The sequence below is a fragment of the Pteronotus mesoamericanus genome, unplaced genomic scaffold, assembly GCF_021234165.1.
Source record: "Pteronotus mesoamericanus isolate MK-2021 breed Mesoamerican mustached bat unplaced genomic scaffold, CSHL_Meso_final contig_24, whole genome shotgun sequence".
In the NCBI taxonomy this organism is placed as follows: Eukaryota; Metazoa; Chordata; class Mammalia; order Chiroptera; family Mormoopidae; genus Pteronotus; species Pteronotus mesoamericanus.
The window spans coordinates 29,316,853-29,344,589 of NW_026555100.1; the positions used below are offsets into that span (position 1 = coordinate 29,316,853).

Here is a 27,737-nt window from a genome sequence, read left to right on the forward strand (position 1 = left end):
CTCCTTCAGGCACCCCTATGATGCAAATGTTGGACCCCTTGAAGTTGACCCAGAGGCTGCTTATACTGTCCTTGTTTTTTTTTTTTTTTATTCTTTCTTATTCTTATTGTTCTGATTGGTTGTTTTTTGCTTCTTCATGTTCCATATCATTGATTTGATTCTCAGCTTCATCCACTCTGTTTCCCTGTGAATTGGCCTTTATTTCAATTAGTCTGTCCTTCATTTCTGACTGGATCTTTTTTATGCTGTTGAGGTTCTCACTACATTCCTTGATTATCCTTATAACCAGTGTTTTGAACTCTGCATCTGATAGATTGTTTACCTCCATTTCGTTTAGCTCTTTTTTTGGAGTTTTGATCTGTTCTCTCATTTTAGCCATGGTTCTTTGTCTCCTCGTTTTGGCAGCCTCCCTGTGTTTGTTTCTATGTATTAGATTAGATTAGAGGTGCTTTGACTCCATGTCTTGGTAGTGTGGCCTAATGTAGTAGGTGTCGTGTAGGGTACAGTGTAAGCCTCCCCTATCACCCAAGCTAGGTACTCGAGGTGCACCCTTTGTGTGGGCTGAGTACACCCTCCTCTTTTAGTTGAGCCTTGGTTGCTGTTGGCAGTCAGCTGCAAGAATTGGCTGTGACCACTTACCACCACCTCCACCCTCTGTGGAGGATCAGCTGTGCAGTGGCAGGGTGGTGGTGCTCCTACATGGTCTGTAGATGTCTACTGGGTGTACAGGCTCTGCGATTTCCCAGGTGGTACAAGCCAAGGTCAGCCCCTACCTGTTTTCTGCCCAGGGCCACCCTGTGTGAGCTATAGAGCAGTCTGAGATGTCTGCTACTTGTGCTATGCTTGGGAATTCCCAGGCGAAGCCAAGCAGTGAGTCTAGGCTGGCTGCTGTTAGTGTCAGGCCTGGGGCTCACTGAGGCCAGCTGTTGCTTGTTTGAGAGGATTTAGGAAGTTGTGAAGCATGAGCCAAGACCATTCATGTGGAAAAGCAGCTTGGTTAGGTCTATAAATTGGGTGGGGTAGAGTCTCTGGTGATCTCCAAGGCTTGTCCAACAATGTTAGTCAGATTGAGGGTGCCTCAGATATGGCACCAGCTTGCCAGTTCTGTGGTGGGGAAGGGTTTAGTAAAGGGACAATGGCCTCTGCTTGTCTTGACACCAGACACTTCAGTTTCTCCCTGGATGTCAGTGGTGCATTTCAAGCTACCACCCCGGTGCTGGAGCTCAGAGGGAATGAGTCTGAGTAGGTGAGTCCATATGTGGGTTCTTTAAGAGGAACTGCTTGGGGCTCCAGAAATTTCTTCCACAAACTCAATCTCTACTGGTTTTTGCGGCCAGAAGTTGTGGGGGCTTATCTTCCTGGCACTGGATCCCTGGGCTGAGGCTGGAACTCTTCGCTCCCAAGATATTCTCAAATTTTTATCCATGACACATGGATGTGCGAGAAGCCCATTCCACATCTGCACCTCTCCTGCCAATCTGGAAAGATATGGTTTCTTTAATTCTGTAGTTGTCAGACTTCAGAACTCGACCATTCAAATCGATTTCTGATGGTTCTGAGTGACATTTTTTCTATACTTTAGTTGTAATTTTGATCTGGTTGTACAAAGAGGTGAGCCATGTCTGCCTATACCACCATCTTGACTGGCAGCCCGAGTTCCTTATATTTAAATCCTGACACTGTCCCTCAATTACTTATTTTGGGTACTGTCCTAATGGTATACATGATTAATTTAAATGTTTGAATTGTTTATGTATTTCAGCAAGGTTTGACTTTTTCTGATGACCATGTATTACTTTTGAGATCAGGGAAAAAATAAATTAAAAAATAGTTGGTGGCCAATGATGAAAAATATCTCAATCTTAATTGGTTTCTGTTAATACCCATTAGCTTTTTAGTAAGGATGCCCTTGTGCATCCCATAAGTGTCACCATGGCTAAGGCTCAACGGAAGCAGGATTTTTGCATGCAGGTATAAAAATATTTGGGGAAGACTGTTATCAATCTACACATGCTGTAGAGCACTTACTGGCTGCTCAACATTGTGGGAGTATAAGACCCACATACAGAAATCCCCAAACTATGGTGCCTGTGTGTTCCCAGTCAGGCAGCATGTTTTCATTTCAGCCCTCACAATGATGTGCATGTAAAGAGGCAGTGCACTGTAGTTACTAAGAAGGTGATCTCTACCACCAGATTGCCTGGGTTCCAAGCCTGGCTTTACCTCTGAACACCTGTAGGATGTCAGAGGTCACTTAGCCTCACTGTGCCTCAGATTGCTAATGTGTAAAATGAGGGTGATAATAATCATCTGTACAAATGGGGGCTGGGATAATAGTGCACTTAGAAGTAGCTATACCCTAACGTTGCCATGAGAGTAAATGAGTTAATCTTTGCAAAGTGCTTAATGCAGTAAACTCACTGCCTAAACTCTATTGGTTCTCAATCCATATTCCAAATGCTGCAGTGTATTTATGCCCTTTAAACATTTTGTATGGAATTAAAATAACTGCACTTGCAGCACCACAAATTCAGTAAGACACCAACTCAAACTGAGGATCTGCAATGCGGGGAGTCTGGGAACACTCCAGATGGCCGTGGGCAATGCTTTCTTAGCAGCAGAGCCCAGTGGAACTGAAACAAACGTGTTGTCTGAGCCAGTCTGGTCTGCCTTAGAGAGAAGACTTTTCAGTAGTTTCCATAGTCGTACTCAGACGTTTTCTCAGGTAAGCCGTGAAAACACCAACCAGAGTGGAGGAAAGGTCATCATCTCTGCTGGGAAGGAAAGACTACCAATGAGAATGCTTGAATCTTCTCAGCAGGGCTCAAGGCACTAACTGTTTAGTTGGGCAGTTTTCTCCGTGTTTTAAAAAACATTTCTTAGGTAGACTCTGAATTAGGACCTGGTGCTTACTTGAAGGCACAGTTTAAGAGCTTCCCCATTGCTTTGGAATTATTACCACAGTGAGGCTAAGAGGAGGAAGGGCGCTTTGTAAGCAGTGGGTTCAGGTGACATGAGGGTGGGTGGCCATGGTAATTCACAAGGTTCTGCACCTCCTGCCTAGCTCAGTGCCTTGGTACAAGGGACCTGAAAGAAGCGTCCTCTGCTCTTTTCTTTGTCTAGATTGGTGCCCTTCCTCTCCTCCACTCCAGGCTGCCTCGTTCATTCATTCATTCATTCATTCATTCATTCATTCATTCATTCATTCACTTTAAAGTTTCTATTGAGGACTTAGTTTGTGCCAGACACTGGGGATACAGTGATAAGAAAAGCATCTTTCAGTATCACTATAAAGTCACCCTTAAAAAATTAACATTGACGTAATGCCTCTCAAACCTCTTACTCCCTTGTCCTCATTCCCCTCCTAATCAGTCCTACCCACCCACACTCTTCAGATATTCTAGTGCATTCCTACCCACTATAAAAATCTGTGGTCAAACTATTTGACACTTATCTATGTGGCTTAAAGTATTACCTCTCCTAGTATAATTTTATTATTATAAAAGATGAAGCCATATGCCACTCACAGCAAAAAGTATCAAGTCGTGATTTAAGAACTAAAATAGAACTTGGAGATCATTCTGACCAAGTGAACATTCACTTTGTAGAAAGGGAAACACCCGGAGCTTAAACTCAGATATGCCATTCCTGGCCCATGCCATTTATACCACACTCTGTTGCTGAGTTCAGGGAGCCCTGAAGTCAGGCTGATGGGCAGTGGGTCAGCTTGGGCAGTAGCCTGGTTTCCTTCAATCCTACCATGTAGAAAGTCTTTTTCCTGACAACTCTAGTAGCTACCTCTATGTCCTCGCCTCTCTCTCCCTCATTATTCTAACTTTTCTCCCTCTTATTCCTGATAGTACTCGTATTCAGTTTTAATATCCAGCACCAATTTGACCCTTGCCCAGCAAAACAACTTTAGCAGAGGAAGGAGCTCTCCCACTCCAATTCATGCTTATGCTAGAGGAGAGAGAAGGTCTAAAGGCTTTGAGACCAGTAGATTGGCTCTCTGGAAACACTTGTTTTCTACATTAATGTCCCCATGAGATGGGCTTTGTATTAATGAAAAAAGAAAATAGGAAATCTTAACAGTGGTTGCCTCTGCCAAGATAGCTATTGTTTTTTTCCTTTAAGATTTTTTTCTTGGGGCCCTGGCTGGTATAGTTTAGTGGAATGAGTGCCAGCCTGTGAACCAAAGAATCACTGGTTTGATTCCTAGTCAGGGTACATGCCTGGGTTGCAGGCCAGGTCCCCCGTAGGGGGCACATAAGAGGCAACCACACATTGATGTTTCTCTCTGTCTTTTTCTCCCTCCCTTCCCCTCTAAAAATAAATAAAATCTTTAAAAAAATTTTTTTTCTTAAGGTATGTGGGGGTTTCCATGGTAATGGAAAAAGTACATAAAGACATAATGTAAAAATATTATTCCACAACCTCCCAAATTTTATTGAAGCAATGATATAGTAGTTATTACATATGTGTGTGTATATATGCATGCATATATATGTATATGTGATATGTTAGATATGTGGTTTATATATATTGAATACATCAGTAATACGTAGCTACCATGGCTATATATTACTGATGTATATACACACAGATATATCAATAGATATAGACAGATATCAGTAAAAGGTGAGACATATAAGAATATAATGCATAGCCCTGAGTGCTATGGTTCAGTGCATTGGGCATTGTCCTGCAAACCAAGTGGCCACCAGTACTATTACTGGGCAGGGCACATGCCTGGGTTGTGGGCAAGGTCCCTGGTTGACGGCATCAGAGAAGCAACTAATCAATGATTATCTTCCTCCTTCTTCCTCCCTTCCTCTCTCTAAAAAAGAAATAAAATCTTTAAAATAAATAATACAAGGTATAAAGTTCTTTCTACTCAAAACAACTGAAAAGAGAGGTGATTTCAGCCTCCTAAATTGAGCATTTAAAAGGGCTTAGGTATTAAATATTACTAGTTTTGACAACAACAAAGAAAAACATTAATTTTGTCATCTTGATTATTTGACATAAAGCTTAAAAATTCACCTGCAGATACAAAATTTTCCTGGAATTCATTTCAAAGGTATGTGTATAAAAATATTAGTAGCTGCATGTGTTAATTTTCACAATAAATGAAATTGGTATTCTTTACTCAGCTTTTCATATGTTGAGATGGAAACCCAAAGAGATTAAATTAAGTTGGCTAAAGACACACTTCTGAGAGCAATGAAGCTCAAATTTAATCCCTGTCTATCTGAGAACTAACTATTTCACTGCATTAATAATGCAAAAAATATGAGCTACTCTCGGTTTTACAAAAGATACAGGACACATTTCAACCAGAGCTTCCATTGAGGAAATGGGAATGATAATATTAAGTTGTTACTCTGTGAAGAAGGGGAGCAGGGGGAGGGAAAAAGGAAACTGAGGAAATTTAATGAATTTGATTTTTCCATTTTGCTTTCCAGTGGCGGAACTCAATGTAGAGATGAAATCTGAATGATCAAATAATCCTAACATCAACCCCTAAAATAACATTCATCCTAATCCTAGAAATTCTATCTCAATATCTCTAGCTTTTGATAACCTAATAGACACCAGATCTTGTTCTATTCACCTTTTTTTTTCCTCCTAATGACCAAATTTAGCAGGCTCCAGGGGCATTACAGGATTGGCCCCTTTTTCTTCCTGGTAGACCTGGCCCAGAGCCCCCAGCAGCTGTCCCCTGCAGAAAATCTCTGTTAAGCCCCCAGATGCCTATGATGGCTTTTGGAGGCTCCAGACCCTTCTGAAAGCTGACCTCGGGCTGGCACAAGGATCCCACAAGGATAGCTTCAAGCCTGGCCTGACTGTAGTCCTAAACTTCCCCAGAGGATGTGGGTCTGAAGCCACGTGGGAATTTTGTGGGAAAGAAGGCAGCTTCATCCTAAAGCCCATCCCATGAAAGAAGGTGACATTTTTGACTACCCAGACACCCAAGTGCTGGCTGTGATAGCCACTCACATTCCAGCCTGGAACTTTGGAACTTGATGAATGCAGCCAAATGACTGATTTAGATTGAATTTTCACTGGACAGAACCATTACATATAGAGGGGTCCTTTTAAAAAGTCAACTTTATTCTTTGTTTCTTCTGAATTTAAAATAATACATGCACAATAATAAAAAGCTCTCACAATCCAGGCATCTATGTAGCAGAAGTGAAAAATTCCAGCTACCCCAAGATGTGAGCTCCATCAGTACTTTTTATATCTGTTTCCAGACCTTTCTTTATGCATCTATAGACATATATCCTCCCTCCCCAGTGAGATTACAGTCTATATACTATTCTCCAGCTTTTTTTTTTCCTCTTAGACATCATTTTATGTCAAATCACAGGAATCTATCTCATTTTTTAAAATCTCCTACAAAATATTCTAAGTATGAACTATCATTTATTTACACAATCCCTTATTGATGGACCTGTAGGTTGTTTCCCATATTTGCTACTATAGGCAATGCTAGATTAAATATCTTTCCCCAGTTGTACAATGAGCCCCTAATATTTGCAATTTCTCTTCCCTTGGGGATTGGTAAAAACTCCTAACTGGCAATAGCAAAAATATATGTGGGGAATTTCATATTTCTTTTCTTAATTTTGCAAGCTCTGATGATCCCCTTCTATGTGTCTTATGTACCCTTCACCCCATACCTATCAACCTGAACTAGAAGGTTGCTTTATATCATGGCCCTGTTACTTTTTTTTTTTTTTTCCCCAGAATAATTCCCAGGGTCTGTCAGTATTCCTTTTCTGAGACATTCTCTGCCCAAGTCCCTGCTGTCCTCTTTCTTCTTTTCCATATGTAACTCAATGGCACCGAGGCCTCCAGGAGGCATAGGGAAGCTATCTAAACTCCAATGCATTTGGGCATCTGGAAGTCTCCCTCTCATTTCTGAGCCTTACATCTGTTGTTTCTGCTTGTTTTAGGAGTTCAGGCAGCCTTCTCAAGCCTACCCATTACCAAACATATATACCCTATTTTCTTGAGGAATAGTCCATTGTGAGTCAGTGTTTGATTGAATTTGGGTGATGGAACAGGAAAGAGGTATGGCTGAGTGCAATAAATCCATCCACCATTTTTCCCTCTGGCACTGCCTCCCTGTCAAAAGACATCCTCAAGAAGTATAATGCGTCATTTTACAGACCATCAGGCTAGCCTGCCTTCATCCGCCCCATCCCCCAAATCTACTTATTATAAGTCCTTCATCTTGTCATGAAAAATTACCATGTCTCTATTCCAGAAACCCCTGAGCTCCAAGTCTCTATCTCTGACCATCTCACCGGCTGCTTCTGTGGTTAGCCTTCACCTGGGGTATGTGAGGCCTAGAGCTCTGCTCCTTTGGGCAGGAAGTTGAACTCCCAGGTTCTCCCATTGCTTAAAAGAACCACCTTGGGCAGCAATGCAAACATGGTGCCTCTTCCTATGCAACCCTAGAGGCAGCAATAATTCAGGACTTGCTGTTTCATCATTCCACGCCCACTGGCCTATGATCCAGCCTCCTCCAAGCTTGTGCCATGGTTTCTGGGGAGGGATGTCCACTGATGAGAAGTTAGCATGAGAACTTTAAGACACATTATGCCAGATAAGAAATTGAGACATATAACTTGGGAGTGACTCTGCACTGGTCTAAGACACCAGAAAATCTCTTCAGTTAACCACGAAGCAGTAAGATGAATTATGGTGACATTCTCATGAATAGTCTCCTTCAGCAACATTTTACTATTACCATGAAGGTGGACAGTCATAGCAGTTCATTTTCTCAATCCTATTTCTTCAGCAATGGACAAGCAGAACCCCTTTTCCTTCTTTTCCCCCTTCCTCCTCCCAGCTGCCTTTGAGAGTAGTCCAAAAGCCAGATGCTATCCCAAGTTATCTCATTTATTTTTCTGAAAATCTTATGACATAAGTATTATTCATCCATTTAAAAATGAAAAAAACTGAGTCTCGGAGAATATGCATAACTAAAATCCCACAACCAGTAAATAATGGACTCAAAATGACTCCAAATCCATGCCCTCCTTCACAAAATAGACTGTCACTGAGGTGAGAACATTCCAATTCATTTCCCATTCTTACATGCCAGGGTTCATTGAAAAAAGTTTTCCAATCTAGTTGTAATTCCCAAAACTCAGAAAAACAACATAATTAACTTAAAAATAGATTTCAAAAATCTTGAATGTTTACTCTTAAGAAAGCTCGTATTAATTAGAGGAGGTAGAAGACATAGAAGACTTTTGAGATTGTTTTAAAAGAAATTGAAATTTTCAAAGGTTTTGGAGGCTGACACACAGGCTTTTTTTGTTTTAGTTTTTAAATTTTTATTGTGAAAAAGAAAACACTCCTAAAAGCAGATAAAATATGAATACGTACAATGCTGGTTAAAAAACAGAAAATTACCATTATCTAGAACCCTTCCCCATCAAACAGCACCTGCTCTTTGTTGCATCCACATTTCTGCAGTATGGACACATTTCCCTTTCTTTGACACTGTAAGGACTATTTCCTACTCTTTCACCTTAATTAGAATCATTCTAGTGATTCATGGAAGAACAAATAGGAGAAAGGAAACAATTCCTGTGGTAACAGGGCAAGAACTGGAAGAAAGGGAAAGAAGAAAATGATTAAAGAGGATGGCTGGATGGATGGATGGATGAATGGATGGATGGATGGATGGATATTTGTGAGAAAGCTGTTTTCTGAGATGGAATGAATGGAACTAAAAAGGGGAAAATATAGAACAAGGGGGTGGGTACTTCAGAAAGAAGAAAGAATATGCTGGTGAAGGGATAGATTAGACAGGAACCCCCACCCCAAACTCTGGAGCTATCACACTATCAGTTGAAGGTATAGCTGTTCTTCGAAGCACGTGAAAAGGGAGGGGAAAAATGGGCAGCATGGGTGTGAGGGGAGAGGGCATTTGAAGATGGACACTGTCAACTGTTCAGTCACCTTTGGGAGACATCACTTAGACTGAATGTCTGAGAGTGTGAACATTTTTTCTGTTCTAAACAGAAAGATCAATACCAAGGTAACATTTTGTTGCTAATATTTTGAGGGGGTGGGGGGTTGTTTTAACCATGATACCTGAAATGCTACTGAATGAGTGTTGAAGCAAGGAGGCCAGGAATTAAAAATACAATCGCAGGAATCTGATTAGTATCTTAGCAGAAGAAGAGTACTGTAAGTAATTTAGTATAGTCTGGGAAGAATAAAAGGGACTCATAACTATGCTTTATCATAAATTATGTTTATTTAGTTTATGACTACAGTTCACATCACTCTTTTTTTCTCCCCCAGGAGCCTTGCAAACAACAATCTCCAGACACTCCCAAAAGATATTTTCAAAGGCCTGGATTCTTTAACAAATGTGTAAGAGGACCTACAAAATCACTGATTGATTATTTAGTTAATTTGCAAGAGTTAATTTTAAAAAAGCTTGTTATTGATCATTAAAATTTTTAATTAGGTTTAAAATTAAATTAGAATTTTAGAATTTAAGTTGGCTTGAATTTTAAATTTAGTTGGACTAATGTTTATCTTCTATGGTATTTACCACTGAAAATTCTGAAAATATAGTGCCCAGGCATTCCTTTGACACAGTATGTGTCTGTATGGGAGGGAGTGATGTGACAATAAGGGACTCTGAGGGGGTGGGAAGAGGAGGCCCAAAAAGAAATCTCGGGATGCCTTTATTTCCCATGAGGTCCAGGAAATGGTGCTACAAAGGAACAACATAAAGGAGTCTGGGAAACTGACAGAGTAAAGATGAAAGGTTACACCCATGGGTTGATCAGTGAACACAGAAATGGAGCAGGAAGTGGGGGAAGGGAGGAAAGTTTGTCTTTTCTCTTCTTTGACTGAACAACAACTCTAGGCTTAATCCCCAGGAATTTGGCTTAAGCCCCAGGAAAGGAATGAACTTAATTATTTTTGACCCCTTTTCAAACAAAAGAGCTTTCAAACTTTGACTTTTAAGCCTCAGAGTGAAAGATCTTTGTAAGGAATTTGTATATTTTGCTGTAAGCAAAGCAAGTAATATATGCCTAACCCTCTCAAAAGTAATTTAGCTTCCTTATGTGCCTTCCAGAACATCAGAAAGTTATTTAAATGCCATAAGGTATTTAAGGAACAAATGAAAGGATATATGAAAACAAAACATTTTTATTATCAGGTACTTCGCTGTAGACTATTCAAAATAACTTTTCTCTTATAACAAAAAATCTAAGTCAAGTATTTTCTCCTAAAGCCAGTATTCAACTTTAAAAATCAGTAAGCTAATGAAAAACTTTCTTTGTTCCTTGTCGTAGTCTCCCAGCCCCTCCTCTGTGCCTCTTACCCCAACTCCTGAATGACAGGATGAGGACACTTCCAAGAATGTCTCCAACAGACTACAGTTATCGGCCCTGCTTTACAATAGCCCAGAAAAGTTGATTTGTTATTCCAAGTCAGAATATTCTTAGGGGATGAGGTCAGTCCTGGGACTGTCTTAGAAGTTAGATGACACTCCATGGCCGACTTGGGGGTACAGTTTATTTGGGGACTCTTTGACTTATCCTTGTGTCAGCCTGTACCTCACACGAACAAAAAATAAAATAAACCCACTTGAAATTTTCTGTCTCTCCAGGGAATCCCATAATGGGTTTGGCCTCTTGGGCCTACTTTGAAATGTCCAAATCAAGAACTATCTAAGAAGTACAAGGATCTATGCCAACTTGCCTTTTAGTGGACTTCTTGGTTTTCTTGACTGTGTCTCCTCAAAAAATGTTAAAGCTTTAACATTTAAAAATTACTTGTGAGCTGTATGAAAAGTAGGCAGTAGCTGTCTTAGGAATTCTGTGTGATATAGAAGGGTTTTAGGAAGGAGATGGAATTTATGAACAAAAGCAATGCAAATAAACAGAACTTGGTGAGTTGAGATTATATGTGGAAATTTAAACTATCTAGCTGTGTAGTCTATTATGAACATGAGCTATTGCATGTCTGCATTAACTCTGATATGTCAAAGTCATTTCCTATTAAAATTGAATTTGTAGACCATGAAAGCAAGGTCAGGATTAATTATGTCTGTGAGGAAGAAGAAAAGCAAATAGCTCACTTGATTTAATTAAATATAACACAATAATCACTACATGCTCTCTTCTAGACCTGTGCTGTCCAATGTGGTGGCCATACCACACATGTGGTCACTGAGCACTTGAAATGTGTTCCTAGGGTAAACTGACTTGTAAATTTTACTTAATTTTTTAAAAAATAAGTAAAAATCTAAATTTAAATTGAAAAACTGATTCTCAGTTCAATTACTGGAAAACTTTTAAGTCTGTGACAACTTGGGTATATCTATCCTTTTTTTTCACTTGAAACTTTATTAAATCTAAGAACAAATCAGGTATTTCTGATAAAAATTTAGCATCCAAGTTGAGGTATTCTATAATTATAATATATACATTTGACTTCAAAGACAATATAAAAAGAATTTAAAATATTTTATTAATTATTAATAATTAAAATCATTTACAAATATTAATTTATTAATTATAAATATTAATAAAATATTAATAAATTACTAACAATTTATTATAATGTGTATAATGACTACACATTAAAATAATTTTTGTATGTATTAGGCTAAATAAAATATACAGTTAAAATTAATTTCACCTGTCTCTTTTTACTTTTTTAATTTGCTTATAGAAAATTTTAAATTATATATGTGGTTCACATATTTCTATGGACAGCACAGCTCTAGACCAAGCTACCTTTGAATCCAAGAGGGAGTAAGTTACAGGGTTCCTTTGACTGGGGTGACCTGCAAGAGTGCAGGATAGTAACTCTTTGAGCTCAGAATGAATCGGTCAGGTTCAAGGTAGATTGTGGGGCATTTTTCACATAATGATTATGGATCATTCTGCACACGTTAATGGCTGAAATAGAAGCCGCACTTGTGCAGGTAAGACCCTCATCGTGCAAAAGCAGCTGAAGTTTGTCTTTCAGGGACCTGAGAGGAAATTCCTTTAATTGTGACTGTAAACTGAAGTGGCTGGTGGAGTGGCTAAGCCATACCAACGCAACAGTTGAAGACATCTACTGCGAAGGCCCTCCAGAGTACAAGAAGCGCAAAATCAATAGTCTCTCACCCAAGGACTTTGACTGTATCATTACAGGTAGTGTATTCCAATTCATTCCACGTCATAAAATCAAAAGAAGGGCTACATTTTTTGCATGTGTAGGAACTGATATTTTTTGTACCTTAAAGAAACAATTAAGCAATTAAATTTTTTAAAATATTATGAACCATTAAAACTTCATGTGTTTAAAAGCAAAGTAAAATTGCCATTTTACTGTTTTTCCAAAATAAATGCTTTTGTTAAGGGCATTTGAGATCTAGCCAAGGAACTAGGCATTAGCACACAGTTATTCATCATCACTTCCTATTTTTGCAGAATTTGCAAAGTCTCAAGACCTGCCTTATCAATCACTGTCCATAGACACTTTTTCTTATATGAACGATGAGTATGTAGTCATTGCTCAGCCTTTTACCGGAAAATGCATTTTCCTTGAGTGGGACCACGTAGAAAAGACCTTCCGGAATTATGACAACATTACAGGTATGAGAAACCTAATCATATTTTGAGTGGAAAGTTATGCTGTTTGGACCACGGGCAAAAGGAAAATACGAATGATACTGGTCAGGCTTAGAGACATCTGAATCCCAACTCTGTCATTTACTGAGTGACTCAAAATTGTTTCCTAAATCTTAATTTCCTTACTTATAAAACTGGAATAATAAAACTATCTCACAGGGTTGTTAAAGATAATGCAATCATATATTCAAGAAATGTAGCATAGGATCTAGTTTAGTAAATATGCAATAAAAGGTGGACGATTTTTCCCCAAAGAAAAAGTATTGGATTAGTACTCATGAGTTCAAATCCAGGTTCTGCCACAAACTGACTGGGCAATAAGCCACTCATTCTCACTGGGTCCCTCTCTTCCCTAACTTTAATATACGGAGGTTATTTTAGATCAATAAGTCTCAAACTTTGCTGCACAAACATTATTTTTGCAAAATATTAATGTATGCTTATGATAAAAAGGTTTTTTAGTTCAATAAATCTGTGAACCATATCTCCGTCTTGCAGATTCATAATAATACATATTAGAGACTCTGAGAAGTCCTGTAGTGCAAAGAACAAACCTCTTTCTAGTATTTTTTGCATTTAATTTGACCATGGAAATCAATTATATTCCATGAAAACTTTTACTCAGGTGATTTCTTGGGTTTCTTTCTCATTTCAAAACCTTAAAATTTTTACAATCACAAATTAGAACATGGGGCACCCTCTGAAATGTTTACATCAGCTTTAGCTTCTAACACCTTTAAATTTGCTCCTAAAAGCTCATAGACAAGTCTGAGAGGGTCATAATCATATTTTGTTGGCGGTCATCCAGCCCCATTGCTCAAAGGATCAATACAGGTCTGGGGCTTACTTGAGACTGAGGTGACCAGATGAAGAAATCCCCTCTAAACTGAGACCCTTCTGAAATCCTTCTTTGTCAAGGAGGAAGTTTCAGTTTCCCTTCCTCCCTAAGCCCCCTAGGTTTCCCAATGGATTAGAGCAGGGATTGGGGTAGTCTAAACCCGGTTCTTCTTACCTGTTACAGTCCATCAATTGCTTTGAAGAATCTTTAGATGAGCACTTGAAAAAGAAATGAATCATATATTTGCAGATTTCAGAATGCATCACCTAGTATAAAATGATAAATAGATGTCACATATGGGGTCACCATCCCTTTCCTCGCTCCCAAGCGGACACTGCTAATCTACCATGGTGCTCTTTCTTGCAGAGTGCAGACATGGCCACAGAATCCTCAACACAGGTCTCCAGCCAGTCACTATTATCAATCAGTCAATCAATATGGGTACCTAGTTGAAATCTAGTGGCCATCCCTGATCGAGTTCCATCCCTCTTTGCACAGAAAAGAAAACTGAATCTGGAAAAGTTAAGTAATTTTCCAAAGGTCACACAATCAGTAGAGTCCTGAAAAGGGTCTCAAACAGAATAACTTTTGCCTATGAATGAAGCCAATTAGGAGAAAGAGTTGATGCAGAGCTTACTGCCTCAGAGCCCCCTAAGCTCCCTAAGGCCTAGGGCCTAGATTTGCCCTGCCTTTCATTGGATTTCCTACAGCCAGTCTCCCTCTAAAAGATCAGAATCTATTCATAAATATTAAACTCCTACCAAAAGAATCCTGAGCTAGGCCACTGACAGACCTCGTGCTCTTCTCTGAGATTTCCCAAAGTAGCATTCATAAGCGTCGTCTATGTACCCCCTCTTCCTTCTCATCTCTCCTGCCACTAGTGACCTGAAGATTCAGAAAAATGACAGTTAGCATTACTTTCCTTTTTTGGGGGAGGGACAGGTTATTCTAGAACAAGAAGCCGTTCATACTTGGAGCAAACCAATTACAGGTGGAGCTATGGGCTGCCCAGACCACCACAAAAAACCTCTAGAACCTTGTGGGATCCAAGCCCAAGATGGAAGCCCTGGAACTCCTAACTGCCCACCCCATAGCGATGCTGGTAGGCGTGGGTTCGAATCCCACTCTGCCTTCTCCTAGCAGCACTGAACCTCTCTAAGCTTCAATATGCTCGTCTGCAAAAGGAATTTTTGCTTTTGGGGAAATTTTAATGAGATGATTTGACAAAACACATAACAGGTGGTAAATAAATGGCTGTTTTTCAGTTCAATTTCAAAGATTAACTCATGATGTGTTAAGGAAAGCAATGCTTTTTTTCTGCAAGAAACAAGAGAAGAAAACTCAGGCTATGGCCATGTGTTCTGAACATCTACTAAAGGTTGGATGGGACATAACAATGTTTGCATGCTCCAAAAGAGGATGACCATCCAACTAATCTCTCATTTGTCTTTTCCTAGGCACGTCCACTGTAGTATGCAAGCCTATAGTCATCGAAACTCAGCTCTATGTTATTGTGGCCCAGCTGTTTGGCGGCTCTCACATCTATAAGCGAGACAGTTTTGCGAATAAATTCATAAAAATCCAGGATATCGAAATTCTCAAAATCCGAAAACCCAATGACATTGAAACATTCAAGATTGAAAACAACTGGTACTTTGTTGTTGCTGACAGTTCAAAAGCTGGTTTTACTACCATTTACAAATGGAACGGAAATGGATTCTACTCTCATCAATCCTTACATGCGTGGTACAGGGACACTGATGTGGAATATCTAGAAATAGCCAGAACACCTCAGGCACTCAGAACGCCTCATTTAATCCTGTCCAGTAGTTCCCAGCGCCCTGTAATTTATCAATGGAACAAAGCAACACAATTATTCATTAACCAAACTGACATCCCTAACATGGAGGATGTATATGCTGTAAAGCACTTCTCAGTGAAAGGTGAAGTGTACATTTGCTTGACAAGATTCATTGGTGATTCCAAAGTAATGAAATGGGGAGGCTCCTCATTTCAGGATATTCAGAGGATGCCATCACGAGGATCTATGGTGTTCCAGCCTCTTCAGATAAATAACTATCAATATGCAATTCTTGGAAGTGATTATTCTTTTACTCAAGTGTATAACTGGGATGCAGAGAAAGCCAAATTTGTGAAATTTCAGGAATTAAATGTTCAGGCACCAAGGTCATTCACACATGTGTCCATTAATAAACGTAATTTTCTTTTTGCTTCCAGTTTTAAAGGAAACACACAGATTTACAAACATGTCATAGTTGACTTAAGCGCATGACACACAAACTCTGTGGCTGCCACCAGAAACTTTCTATAGTACGTGGTCCGGATGAACTCAATGCATGATGACTCTTCTTATCACACCTGCAGATGAATGCCTTTCAAACATTGAGACTGCTAGAACCCAGCACTACCAATATCTCCATCCTTAATTGTCCAGTCCAGTGGTGTGGGAAGTTACCTTTTATAAGAGAAAATTGAATTGTGTAACTGTTCTTTGCAGTGAAGACGTGTAAATGAGCATTTACTGGTATCTGTTACTCCAAAAAGAGAAATATTAATATGTACTTTTCCATTTATTTATTCACGTGTTCAGAAACAACTGCCAAATAAAATGTTTACATTTTCTTTCATATCCCAAGGGTGATTATTTTAGGGGCTTTCTCTTGGCAATAGTGTGTTGAGGAAATAGTTTTATACAATAGGGTTATATCTGAATCAAGAGTTTAAGTTTTGAATAACGAATGATATTGATTATCTATAACTTATAAATAACTGATTTTTTTTATTAGCTGATTTTGAACATTCAAAGGTGTTTCCAAAATTTGTGGCCTTAAGGAACACTTTGAGGTAAAGTGGTGACAAATTAAAAGACAGGCAGAGAAATTTGCTTATTATAAGAGGAGTAATTTGAAATAAAGAATAGTAAGACACATCCTCTCCTGTCTAATAGCTCCAGATACAGCAATCATTCAAACAGCTTATAGGAGAAACTAAAGTCAAGATTTTGAATTTTAAAAAACCCTATTCAGGGACTTTCTAAATGTCTGACTCTAGGATCATCTGACAGATGATAGAGATTGTAACCTTATAGCATTTGTCTCAAATATAGCTGAAATGAAGGCCTCTTAATCTGACCAAGGATGCTTCACTTCCTAGAGACCCATTTTGACATGTTATTGATGAGCTGCAGAGTGCCCAGGAGGCTCATATTTGATTTTCTAAATCCCTGGTCCTGGATCACAAAGGTTGTTAGCTCCTAGCCCAATGCCTGTGCATTCTGGACATCCTCAGAAATGCTTCCAAGGGTACATATGTGTCCTCCTGTTATAATAATAAACTTTATGAGGCCCTTTGATCTAATCAGTCAGTATTTATTGAGTGCCTAATAAGAACAAGGTGTCACTCCTGTGGTGGGCGTAGAATTGAGGTAGAGTACAGCATAACCCTTGCCCTCGGGGTCCTTGGGAGACTTTCTTGTGGTTGGGGATTTAGGCCATAACAGAGCAAGCAGTTAAGTGCCAGGTATTATCTGAACATTCCAATTATAAATATCATGAGGGTGTCAGAGATGTCTTCCTGGAAGAAGTGGTCCTTGTTTGAGCTTAGGGGAAGGTATGATTTTGAAAGGGGATCATGGCAGAAACGCTATTCCTGGCGCTTGGTTGTGTGTGCTGCTTTTACGGAAGGGATCAGAGCTTCCTCCAGCCTATTATTCCCCAGAAGCTTTGACCAAATGCCTGTGGGAAGATAGGGGGAGGGAGGACAGCAACCCTCTGCCAGCATGTATCTAGCAAACTTGAGGCATCAAAGGTACACACAATAGTTACACAGTCTCCTGGAAGCAACACCCTGGGGAGTTATGCACAGGAACCAGATGCGCTTATAACATGGAGCAGATATTGATGATGGCGTCAGGATTTGGGAGGAGAAGAAAGCTTACCCACTCCTGATCCTGCACATAGGGAAAACTGGCCTTTGAATGTGTTATTTTTCAGATCCCATTTCCTATAAGCAGCATGTATCTGTTGGAGAACAACTGCTTTGCAGAGACAGGGTTTAAATCCCGCCTTGCCATGTACTGGCTTTTTCCACAAACAAGTTACTTAACCTCCCTGAGCCTGTTTCTTCATCTGTGAAGAGACCATAATGCCTATGCCAAGGGCAGTGGAAGAATTAAGTGAGATAATGCACACGTGGCCAACTGAACTTCTCAAATATGGTGTAAACATATCTCCCATCCCACATGCGCTGAGAACCTTTCCCCCATCCCATCAAGACGTGGTGCCTAATTCCCCTGTTTTTAAATCTGGATGGGCTTGTAACCCACAGAACGTGGAGGAAATGATGCGATTTGACTTTGGAGTCTGGGTTATAAAACAATGAAGCTTTTGCTTTGTGAACCTAAAGTGCCACGTAAGAAGTCCTAGTAGCTTGAAGCCACCATTCTGTGAGGAAGCCCAGCCTTTGGTGGACAAACTCCGCTGAGATCCCAGCCAAGAGCCAGCACCAACCAATAGTCATGTGAGTGGTGTCCCCACATGATTCCAGCTCCCAGCTGTCAAGTCACCACCAGCGATCAAATCTTCCCAGCTGAGGCCCTGGACATTACGGAGCAGAGAAAAGCCAACCCCATGATCCCGTGCCCAAATTCCTGACCCACAGAACATGTATGCATAATAAAATGGTTGTTTTAAACAGCTAAGTTTTGGGGTGCTTTGTCACATGGCAGAGTATGGGGAATCGGGCTTTTGGTGCTTAACACAGAACTGGCACAAATTTAGCACTCAGCAGGTGCTAATGGATTCCACACCCATAATACTGAGTGCTTTTGGGTTGCACTCTACCTTTATTGTCTTAATATAATTCATTGCCACTTTCTTTTTAAAGGCCCTCTCCTGTTTTCAATACCTTATTAACATTCTTACTCTGTGCCAGGCACTGTGCCAAGATCAGGGATGCAGAGATTAAAGACTTCAACTCTGCCTTATTTGTTTTCATAGGCACACTGACTCTTCAAGTTAACGAACCCACTCTAATTTGGCTAAAATCTGAGACCCAGAGATGTGAAGCAAGTGGGGTGAGTTGGGCTGCAATCTGAGTGTCCTGACACTCGGTCGAGTCCATGGTCCATAAAATGGTGCTACCCTTCAAAACCTCCCTCTTCATTTCAAACCTGGGATTGTGGATGGGGAGAGAGATGAGGAGTGAGGAGATGGACTGAGAAAATAAATTTTAAAAAGACAAAAGAGAAGGACAGATAGGTAGGGTCCACTTTTGCAGAAACTGACTAGTTTTTTCTGTGAGTTGCCCCATCTCCCTATATCCCTCATCGAGCCTATACTGTATCACTCTGTCTCCTCTCCAGCCATGGTGATTGGATCTGGAGTGAACTCCTGATCCAGGTGTTCAACCCAGAGGCTGGGCTAGGCTCAGCCTGTACCAGTTCAGTTCTCCCTCCTGGATACTTAGCATCAGAATAGCAGAGGCTGTGTATTAGCCATAGGCACCCAATTTGTAAGGTGATGATCTTAAATCGGGTTCTCTTGAAGCAGCAGGATTTACTAAGGGAGTGCCATCTCTACACCTGAGAGGTAGTGAGAGGAGCAAAAGGCAGGGGAAGATGCTACACAAAGATGCCACTTGGAAGTCTGCCTTCAGTCTGCCCCCATGGGGAACTCGCGAGCATGATTTGTACCACAGAGCATATCCTGCCTTGAGGCAATGAGGATGGACTCTAATAGCCCCCATCTTATAGTCAATATCCAGAAAGTGTGAGGTATGACCTCTCAGGCATCTTCAGCAGGGAAGGTTCCAGTTGGCTAAGGGCAATGCTCCACGGAAGGGTGCACACCTGAGCTGTTATTTACTAGCACCCATGTCAGCTGCAGGATGAGTACATCAGCCTAGCAAAGGACATGTGGGTGGGACACCAACAGCATAAGCCACAGTGACGGGGACTGAAGAGCTGAAGACACAATTCTGGAGCAGCCATGATGGTCCATGTACCAGAAGAGCAGAGAAAGTTGGTCTCAAAAGCGAGAAGAGAATGAAGTAGAAGCTCAGAAAAAAGTCTGAGGGAAGGAAGAAAAGTGAGAGAAGGGAGGGGATAAATGGGGTAAGAAAAGGGAGAGGGAGGGAAGGAAAAAAGAGAGAGGAAAAGGAACCCAGGGAGGGAGGGTGGAGGAGAGGTACAGTGTCTCAGGTAGGGTCACCTGAGAACCAGACTCTGAGAAGTTAATGTTCAAAACTTTATTAGGTAGTATTCTTGAGAGCAACACCTGGAAGGGAGGAGAAAGAAGAATTTGGCAGAAAGAAGCTGAGCTGTGATGCAGTTCCCATCAAAGCAACCCGGTAAAGAGCTCTAGAACTGAGATGTCTCTTCCTAGTTGTCCCAGGTTGGAGCAAGGGGCCAGGCTTCTATATCTCCATATTGGTAAGTCATTGGATGTGGGCTGTCCTCGGAAGAAAGTGAGGCCATAGGTGAGGCTGGTTTTTTAGCCAAGACAATCCCCAAAGAGGGCAGACAGCAGAAGGCCATTTTCTGGCCACAGCTGGACAATAAGCCCTTTATTCCTGAATGAGGATCTGAGTAGTGCAACACAGCTTCCATTGCAGAGGGAAAGAGAGAGAAAGAAGGGTGGGAGAGAGATGGGGGGTGGGGAGAGGCAGCTTTGATTCCATCTCCTGTGCCATCCCCCATTAGATCCAATGACACTTCCTGCCTTTGAATTCCTTGAAGTGTTTCTGTAGCCTCCTAAAAAAACCTTCCCCCCTGCCTCACACATTTTATTTTATTTTAGGTTAGTTTGAGTGGCTTTGTGTATTTGCCATAAAATGATCTTCAACTAAGTCAGAATATTTAGGCACAATGTACCAGATATTTCCATCTCTTTTCTCTCTGCTATTCAGACTGTATAACTTCTATTAATCTATCCTCAAGTTCATCAATTCTTTCCTCTGTCATCTCCAGCTTCAAATTTCTTGAAAAAGTAATATTATTTCAACTAGATCAGTGCTTTTCAACTTTAAGAAAAATGCCAGCATTTAAAAAAGCTTGGACCACAGAGACTTAAAAATCTCCAGTGTATTTCCACTTTTATTGTGGACCAATATTTTTGGAAATTAGAATAAAAATGAATTACTAGAAAAATGATCACATGCTTGGTTATTGTGGCATGTCAAATTACTAGAAAAATTTCTAAATGTTTCCTCTCAAGTTCTGTATAATCTCATCCCAGATTGATTCTAAACTTTCCCTAGACTGGCGCTGGTCCTAGTACCACATCTGTGAATACACTGAACTACTCAATGAGAGCTCAACTCATTCACCTCAGCTCTTACAGTTAAACATCAGTCATAAAGTGGGATGTATATGCATTTTAATGTGATAGCTATCAAGGGCATGGGGAATCCAGGGATACAATAAGCCCTTCAACAGCCCATGAAAGTCCTAAAGGTGGAATTCAAAATCTAGCCCACCTTCTCCTCCCACTCCAGTTACCCATACAACTTGATGAGCCCTATTTATCGAAGCACAACCTTCTAGGCCCAGGCTATTCCAACCACCTGCAATGCTCTTTCCCCATTCTTCCACCTTTAAAAATCTTAGTCCTTCTCCTCCAGTGGGTTGGATTTCTCCTTTCTCTGGCTTTCTCAGCCCATAGCTTTACCGTGAGCAAGGCTCATAATTCGCTCTGCCTTGCGTTACAGTTCACTGTTATATCCATCTCTTACACCAGGTCAGGACTGTGTCTTGGGCATCTGGCATTCTTTCTTCTATCCCACTCCACCCTTCATCCCCTAGAACAGTCTTACTTCACAGAAAATCCATAAAGTTAGCGGAAATGAAATATCTTAAAGCAGCTTCAGTCTTCCTGTTCGCTTATCGGAGAAGCAGCCACATGCCTTACTGAGAATTTCCAGCCCTACAAAGAATCCTGGCTATTGATTAAGCCAAAAGAATAGCCCTGCCCATGCCTACCTGCTTCCCAGGGGTAATGGGTGGGGGAGGGGCTGGAAAATGAAAGAGACAAAATATATTTCCTGAGTAAATCCTCATTAAAACTGTAGGCCCTGGCCAGGTAGCTCAGGTGGTTAGAGCATCATACCAATACACCAAAGTTGCAAGTTCCATTCCAGGTCAGGACACATACAAGAATCAACCAATGAATGCATCAGTAAGTGGAACAACAAATCTCTCTCACTCTCTCCCGCCCCCTTGCTCCTTTGTCTCAAAAAAATAAAAAATCAATAAAAAATAAAATAAAGTAAATGATGATAAATCTACCTGGTCCACAGAACTAAAGAATGGGAACTAAATTAATTAATCCATGGAGACGTAAAGGGCAAGAAGCTTGATACTTTCTGAAAGTCGATGCCCTTTGAAATTTTTATCCCTAGAGAAGGATTTCTATCCATGGTCAACACCGTTCAGAGATGTCCCAGAGGGAGAATCTTCCCCAGCTAAAGCTTTTAACAATAATTCCCAGCAAAACTGCGTCCCAGAAATCAGTCCTCTTAACAGTGCCAGATCCTAGAACAGCTGTCCTTTGTACCTCAGTCCTCTTGATCCTGTATACCCACACATATTAAAAAATTCTTAAAAAAAAAAAACACCCAGAACTTTAATATGGAAATATTCTTTAATATTTTAATTTAATTATAATAATAGGTGGCGTTTACTAAGCATTTACTGTGAGCCAGGCACTATACTAAGTGCTTTATCTATATTATCATTCCATCTTCCGTATTGTTTTACAAATGAGAAAGCTGAATCTTAGAAAAGCTAAGTAACTTGTGTACAGTCAAGACCAAGAGAGTGTCCAGCAGAGGCACCATGCTATGAAGTGCTTAAAGACCTGAGAATATATTAAAAATTGAGAACTCTGTAACCTGTCAGATGGATACCCCACTTAGCAGCCTGCAGTGTCCCCAGTAGCCTAAGGCTACTGATTGGTATTTATACCTATGGATACAATGAGCTCAATTTCATTGAAGGTGCTTACTGAACACTTACTATGTTCAAAGCATTATGGTAGATGATACAAAGAAAACAAAAATGAGCAAGTTGTCCCTACGCTTAAAGGATTTACATGCCAGCAGGGCTTATTTCTAAATTTCTTATCTGCATCATGCAAAAATAAGTAAATAAATAAATAAAAGAGACAAAGTAAGCTCTATAGGGATCTGTAGGAGAAGTGAAACATGATCCATATTTTCCTGCTCTGAAGGTCTATCGTGTTGGTGCCTACAATATTTCTCTCTTTGGGACAATGGACATAGTGCTTAACAGCCTGTGTTTTAGACTCAGGCAAACCTGGATTTGCATCTCAATGTGGCTACCTACTAGATCCATGACCTTGGGCAAATAAATCAATTTCATCTGTAAAATGTGAATAATGATCATCATACAGCAGGATCATAGACTTAATATAAACTTTCCAACCATGTCAGGAGAAGGTTACTATTAATACCCACATTTTACTGATGAGGTTAGGAACTTGCCCACATACACACAGCCACCAAGCCTGACCTGGGGGCCTGTACCTCACCATTCCATTCTGCTAAGTTCGGGAGTATTGCAGGAAGTGGTATACTGTTGTGTGAGAGCTGTAATCATTGATCAGGTTAAGAAGAGGACTCCTATGCACCTTCACATCCTTCTCTGTGAGAACTGAGGTTGTCTGTAGACTTCTGGAAGAGCTGAGACAAAAATCCAGGTGATCCTGCCATAGAGGCAGCTGAGCCCACTAAGAGAGCGGCAGACAGATGGCCAGAGTGAAGTGAGCAGATCAGCCCAGCAGCATCCCCAGCTCCAGCATAAACAATAGCAGGGTCATGCATTCTCACTGAGGAACATTGAGGGACTTTGGCCCCTAGGAAATTACCTATGTTTTCATAAAATTTGCTCTTGTTAAAATGTGGTCAATATTTATATCAGTGGAGGGAACATTGTGTGAAAAGTGTTCCAAGTTCTGTCTGGCTTTTGTGTCACTAAAAGCCAATTATCCCTGAATGATAAAATGAGGCAATTTCACCCACACTGTCAGCAAAATCATATTAAGTGAGGAAACACTGTGGGTGTAAGTTACTGAAATTTGACTAAATTAGTTTAAACACAAAAATGCACCAAACTTCAGAAATACCTGGGCCAGATACTCAGGTGATATTTTCTTAATTTTTCTCTGATTGTTAGCTCTATTTTCCTCTACAATGACTTTTTTGTAAGTGAGCCTCTCATTTCACAGTGGAGAGATTCCCACCAGCAGCTCCACCAACATTATATCTTGCCAGTTTAGAAATGGAGTGTCTCCCTCCCAGTAGATCTAGCAAAAGTTCAGGGCTGATGCTCTTGGCCCAGTGCCTGACCCTGAGACAATCGTTTCGGCAAAGGCTAGAAGGATCTGATCCGCCCAGCTTGGGTTCTGTGCCCACCCCTGAAACCCTTAAATGAGAACCACAAGGAGTGAGAGTAAGCAAGGCTGATTCCCTAAAGTAAAGTTGGAGTGCTATTTAAAAAATGAAAAGGCTGCCGGACAAAAAAACAATAGTAATCATCAGCAGTAGGTGTGGTCTCTATTGAGAACCTCTACTAAGAGTCAGTTACTGAGGGAGAGGCCACACCCTCAGATATGTCTAGAATCCCTTCACTAAAAGGTTTTAAAAAGCCCTTCCAGCTCTTATTTTCCAAAACTTGACAAAATATAATTTCCCATCTTTGTCTATTATTTATGATGATTCACTGTTACAATTCTTATATACATTTTGTATTGGTGTTCTCTTAAATACTCTGTTTTAAAATATTTAAATTGATAGCCTTTGTTTCAAAATTATATTCTCCCAAGTGAAGTTAAGCTGCAAATTCTGAGTCATTGGTGTGACCCATGCGTGGGAGGTGAGGCCAGGGGTTCCTAGGTCACTTTCTATTCTTGTAGATGTGTGTCTGTGATAAGGGCAAGATGACTTGGGAGGAGCAGCCTAGCCAGAGACCCCTCCCAGGTTAACTGTTAATCATTGCTTATCTGTTCCTGTAGCCCGTTTTCACATCCCTTCCCCCGCCTGGGTAGCACATCAATCTCATCAATCTCCCACCTGAATGCTAATCCCTTCCCCCACCTGGGAAGCCCATCCGTTTCCCGCCCGGAATGCTAGGGCTTATAAACCCCTATCTAACCCCGATTCGGGGCTCAGAATTTGGAGACTGCCTCCTCTGAGCCCGCGCGTGTGAATAAAGGCTTACTCCGTTCCCTGAATCGTGTCTTGAGTCTGGCTTTCCGTAACATTTGGTTCCCTGACCGGGAAACGACTCACACGAGCAGGCCGTTTGCCTCCGGTGAAGATGGCTGGGGTCGGCCGGGTGAGCCCGGACTCCAGAGGGAAGCACGTGCCCCGGTGATTTCGGGTCCCAAGGGGCTGGGCTCCCCTTGGCCCCGACCTCAGGCCGTTCCATAACCCGGGCACTCGGGGAGCGGACCCAAGCCTACCTGAAGGCGCCAGACTGGTAAGTGCCCCGGGGACCAGACCCAAATCAGACCCACCTATAAGTGGTGGAAGGGGAGGCTGATCACCTCTCAGGCCTACCGGCCTCTGGCATGGTTTCCCTGTCGGGAGGGAAAGTGTTAACCTCTGTGTGATTGAGTGAGTGACTGACTGTGTGGCTCCACAGGCCAGCGGTGTTCCCCCGAGCCTACGGAGTCTGAGTGAGCCCTAACCTGCGGGTCCTCGGTCTGTCATACGGCATAACGGTTGGGAAGCTAACCCGGACTCTACTCGGGCAGCCTTAGCTAAGACAGACCCAAGTCCCTCGCGAGAGGAGAGGCCAGGCGGGCGAAAGTGAAAGTATCCCTGTTGCCCCCGTTTGTCTGCGCCGTTTCGGGAGGGATCATGGGGGGCAGTCTACTGTCTTAGATTGCATGTTAAGGAATTTCGACCGGTTCCGGGGCCAGCAGCCCGATATGGATCCGGGGCAATTAGAAATTTTCTGTTCCGCTGAGTGGCCCAGGTTCGGGGTAGGCTGGCCTCCTGAGGGAACCCTTGACCTAGACATAATTAGGGCTGTCCATCTCATAGTCACAGGAAGCCCAGGACACCCGAACCAACTCCTCTACATAGAAAAGTGGCAGGAGCTAGCGCAAGAGATGCCCGACTGGCTCCGGAAGTGTGCGGGGGTCAAACCTCGTCACCTAGGCGCTACGGGAGGGCGAGCCAGGGGAGCCCGGAACTGTTGCTCCCGATCAAAGGAAAGGGATGTAACCCGCATCCTAGTTGCCAAACCAGTGGAGAGACCCCCTATCTATCAGGGCCCGCCAGAGGAAGACCCCCCGGTGCAGCCTCCCCCTTACCCAGCTAGGAACTTGGGAGGTCAGGCAGAGGCGCCTGAAACACCACCCCCTTCAGTCTCGCTCCCGCAGCCCGAGGCAGCAGCGCCCCCAGAATCTCCTATCGCCTCCCGCTTAAGACACCACCAGTCCCTCCAGATGCCACTGTGGGAGACCCAGGGCCCGCCACGAACGGGGCCTGATGGGACCTTATACCCGGGACCGGTCGTGTTTTACTATCAGCCCTTACCACGACTGACCTCTTGAACTGGAAACACCACACACCCTCATATTCGGAGAAGCCCCAGGCACTCATAGACCTAATGGAGTCCATTATGCAAACTCACCGGCCAACGTGGCACGATTGCCGCCAATTGCTCCTAACCCTTTTTAACACGGAAGAGAGGCGCAGAGTCTTCCAGGAGGCCCAGAGATATCTAGAAGCCAACGCTCCAGTGGGCACAATAGACCCAGCTCAGTACGCTCGGGTGGCAGCCCCAGAGACCCAACCCGACTGGGATCACAACACCGAACAGGGAAGAGCAGCCCTGGACCGGTACAGGGAAGCCATCCTCCAGGGGGTCAGAGCTGGGGCCAGAAAACCGACCAATATGTCAAAGGTGGCCAGTGTTGTCCAACGGCCAGATGAATGTCCCGGGGACTTCTTAGAAAGGCTCCTAGAGGCCTACCGGATATACACCCCCTTCAACCCAGAAAGCCCAGATACACGGCTAATGGTAAACACTGCTTTTGTCTCCCAATCGGCCCCTGACATCCGCAAAAAGCTCCAGAAGCTAGAGGGCTTTGCAGGCATGAACATCAGTCAGCTGGTTGAGGTAGCAAATAAAGTCTACAATAACCGGGAGGAGGCCGCTGAGAAGGCAGCCCAGAAAAGATTAGAGAAAAAGGCCGCACTGCTAGCAGCCGCCTCAGTCAGCCGGCAGCAAAAGGCAAAGGGGGACCGAAAGACCAGAATGGGCACGCCAAGGTAGAGAGAGACCAATGTGCCTATTGTAAGGAAAGAGGACATTGGAAAAGAGAATGCCCGCACCGGAAAAAGAAGGCTGGTCCGGGGCCCTCTGAGCGGCGCCCACCATCCTTAGCCTGGCGGGCCTAGACTCAGAATGAGGAAGACCGGGCTCCCTGAATCTAGGCCCCCATGAGCCCATGGTCGAAGCGATTGTTGGGGGCCAGACTCTCTCTTTCTTGGTAGATACCGGGGCAGAGCACTCGGTCGTCACCACCCCTGTAGCTCCCCCATCCGGACGAGAAGTCACCATCGTAGGGGCCACTGGTCAGCCAAGTAGCCCAAAACGCTTCTGCCAGGCCCAAATTGTTGATCTGGGAGGCCACCGGATTAGAAATGAGTTCTTATACCTACCTGAATGCCCTGTCCCACTGTTAGGGCGAGACCTCTTATCAAAGCTGGGAGCTCGAATCACCTTCCAGCAGTCAGGGGAGGCCTCACTGCAAGTGGACGGCCCTAGGCTCATGGCCCTCATTTTGCCACGAGAGGAAGAATACCAGTTGTATTCTGGGGAATCTGGTGACCATGGCCCCAGACCTGAGGCTAGAGACAACCTGCTGCAGGAATTCCCCACGGTCTGGGCTGAGGACAATCCCCCTGGACTAGCCAGAAACCAGGTCCCAGTAATAATTGAACTCAAACCGGGGGCTAAACCGTGCCGCCAGCGACAGTACCCTATCTCAAGGGAGGCCCGCCTAGGAATATCGGAGGTCATCCGAAAGCACCTCCAAGAGGGTATATTGGTCCCCTGTCAATCAACGTGGAATACCCCGCTCCTGCCAATCAAGAAACCTGACGGAACGGGGTACCGTCCAGTGCAGGACCTCCGGGTGGTAAACGAAGCCGTCGTCACACTGCAC

The 27,737-nt window shown here is 42.4% G+C and overlaps 1 protein-coding gene across 2 annotated transcripts in view; it reads left to right on the forward strand.

Annotated features, from left to right (window-relative positions):
- Window positions 1–16,183, forward strand: part of LGI1 (leucine rich glioma inactivated 1) — a 38,746-nt gene extending 22,563 nt beyond the window's left edge. For both annotated transcript variants that reach the window (XM_054572870.1, XM_054572871.1), the window contains 4 exons: window positions 9,334–9,405; window positions 12,028–12,197; window positions 12,477–12,641; window positions 14,973–16,183. In XM_054572870.1, coding sequence (XP_054428845.1) covers window positions 9,334–9,405; window positions 12,028–12,197; window positions 12,477–12,641; window positions 14,973–15,808 — 1,243 coding nt within the window. In that variant the 3' untranslated portion in view covers window positions 15,809–16,183. The remainder of the gene's footprint in view (window positions 1–9,333; window positions 9,406–12,027; window positions 12,198–12,476; window positions 12,642–14,972) is intronic.
- The last annotated feature ends 11,554 nt before the right edge of the window (window positions 16,184–27,737 follow it).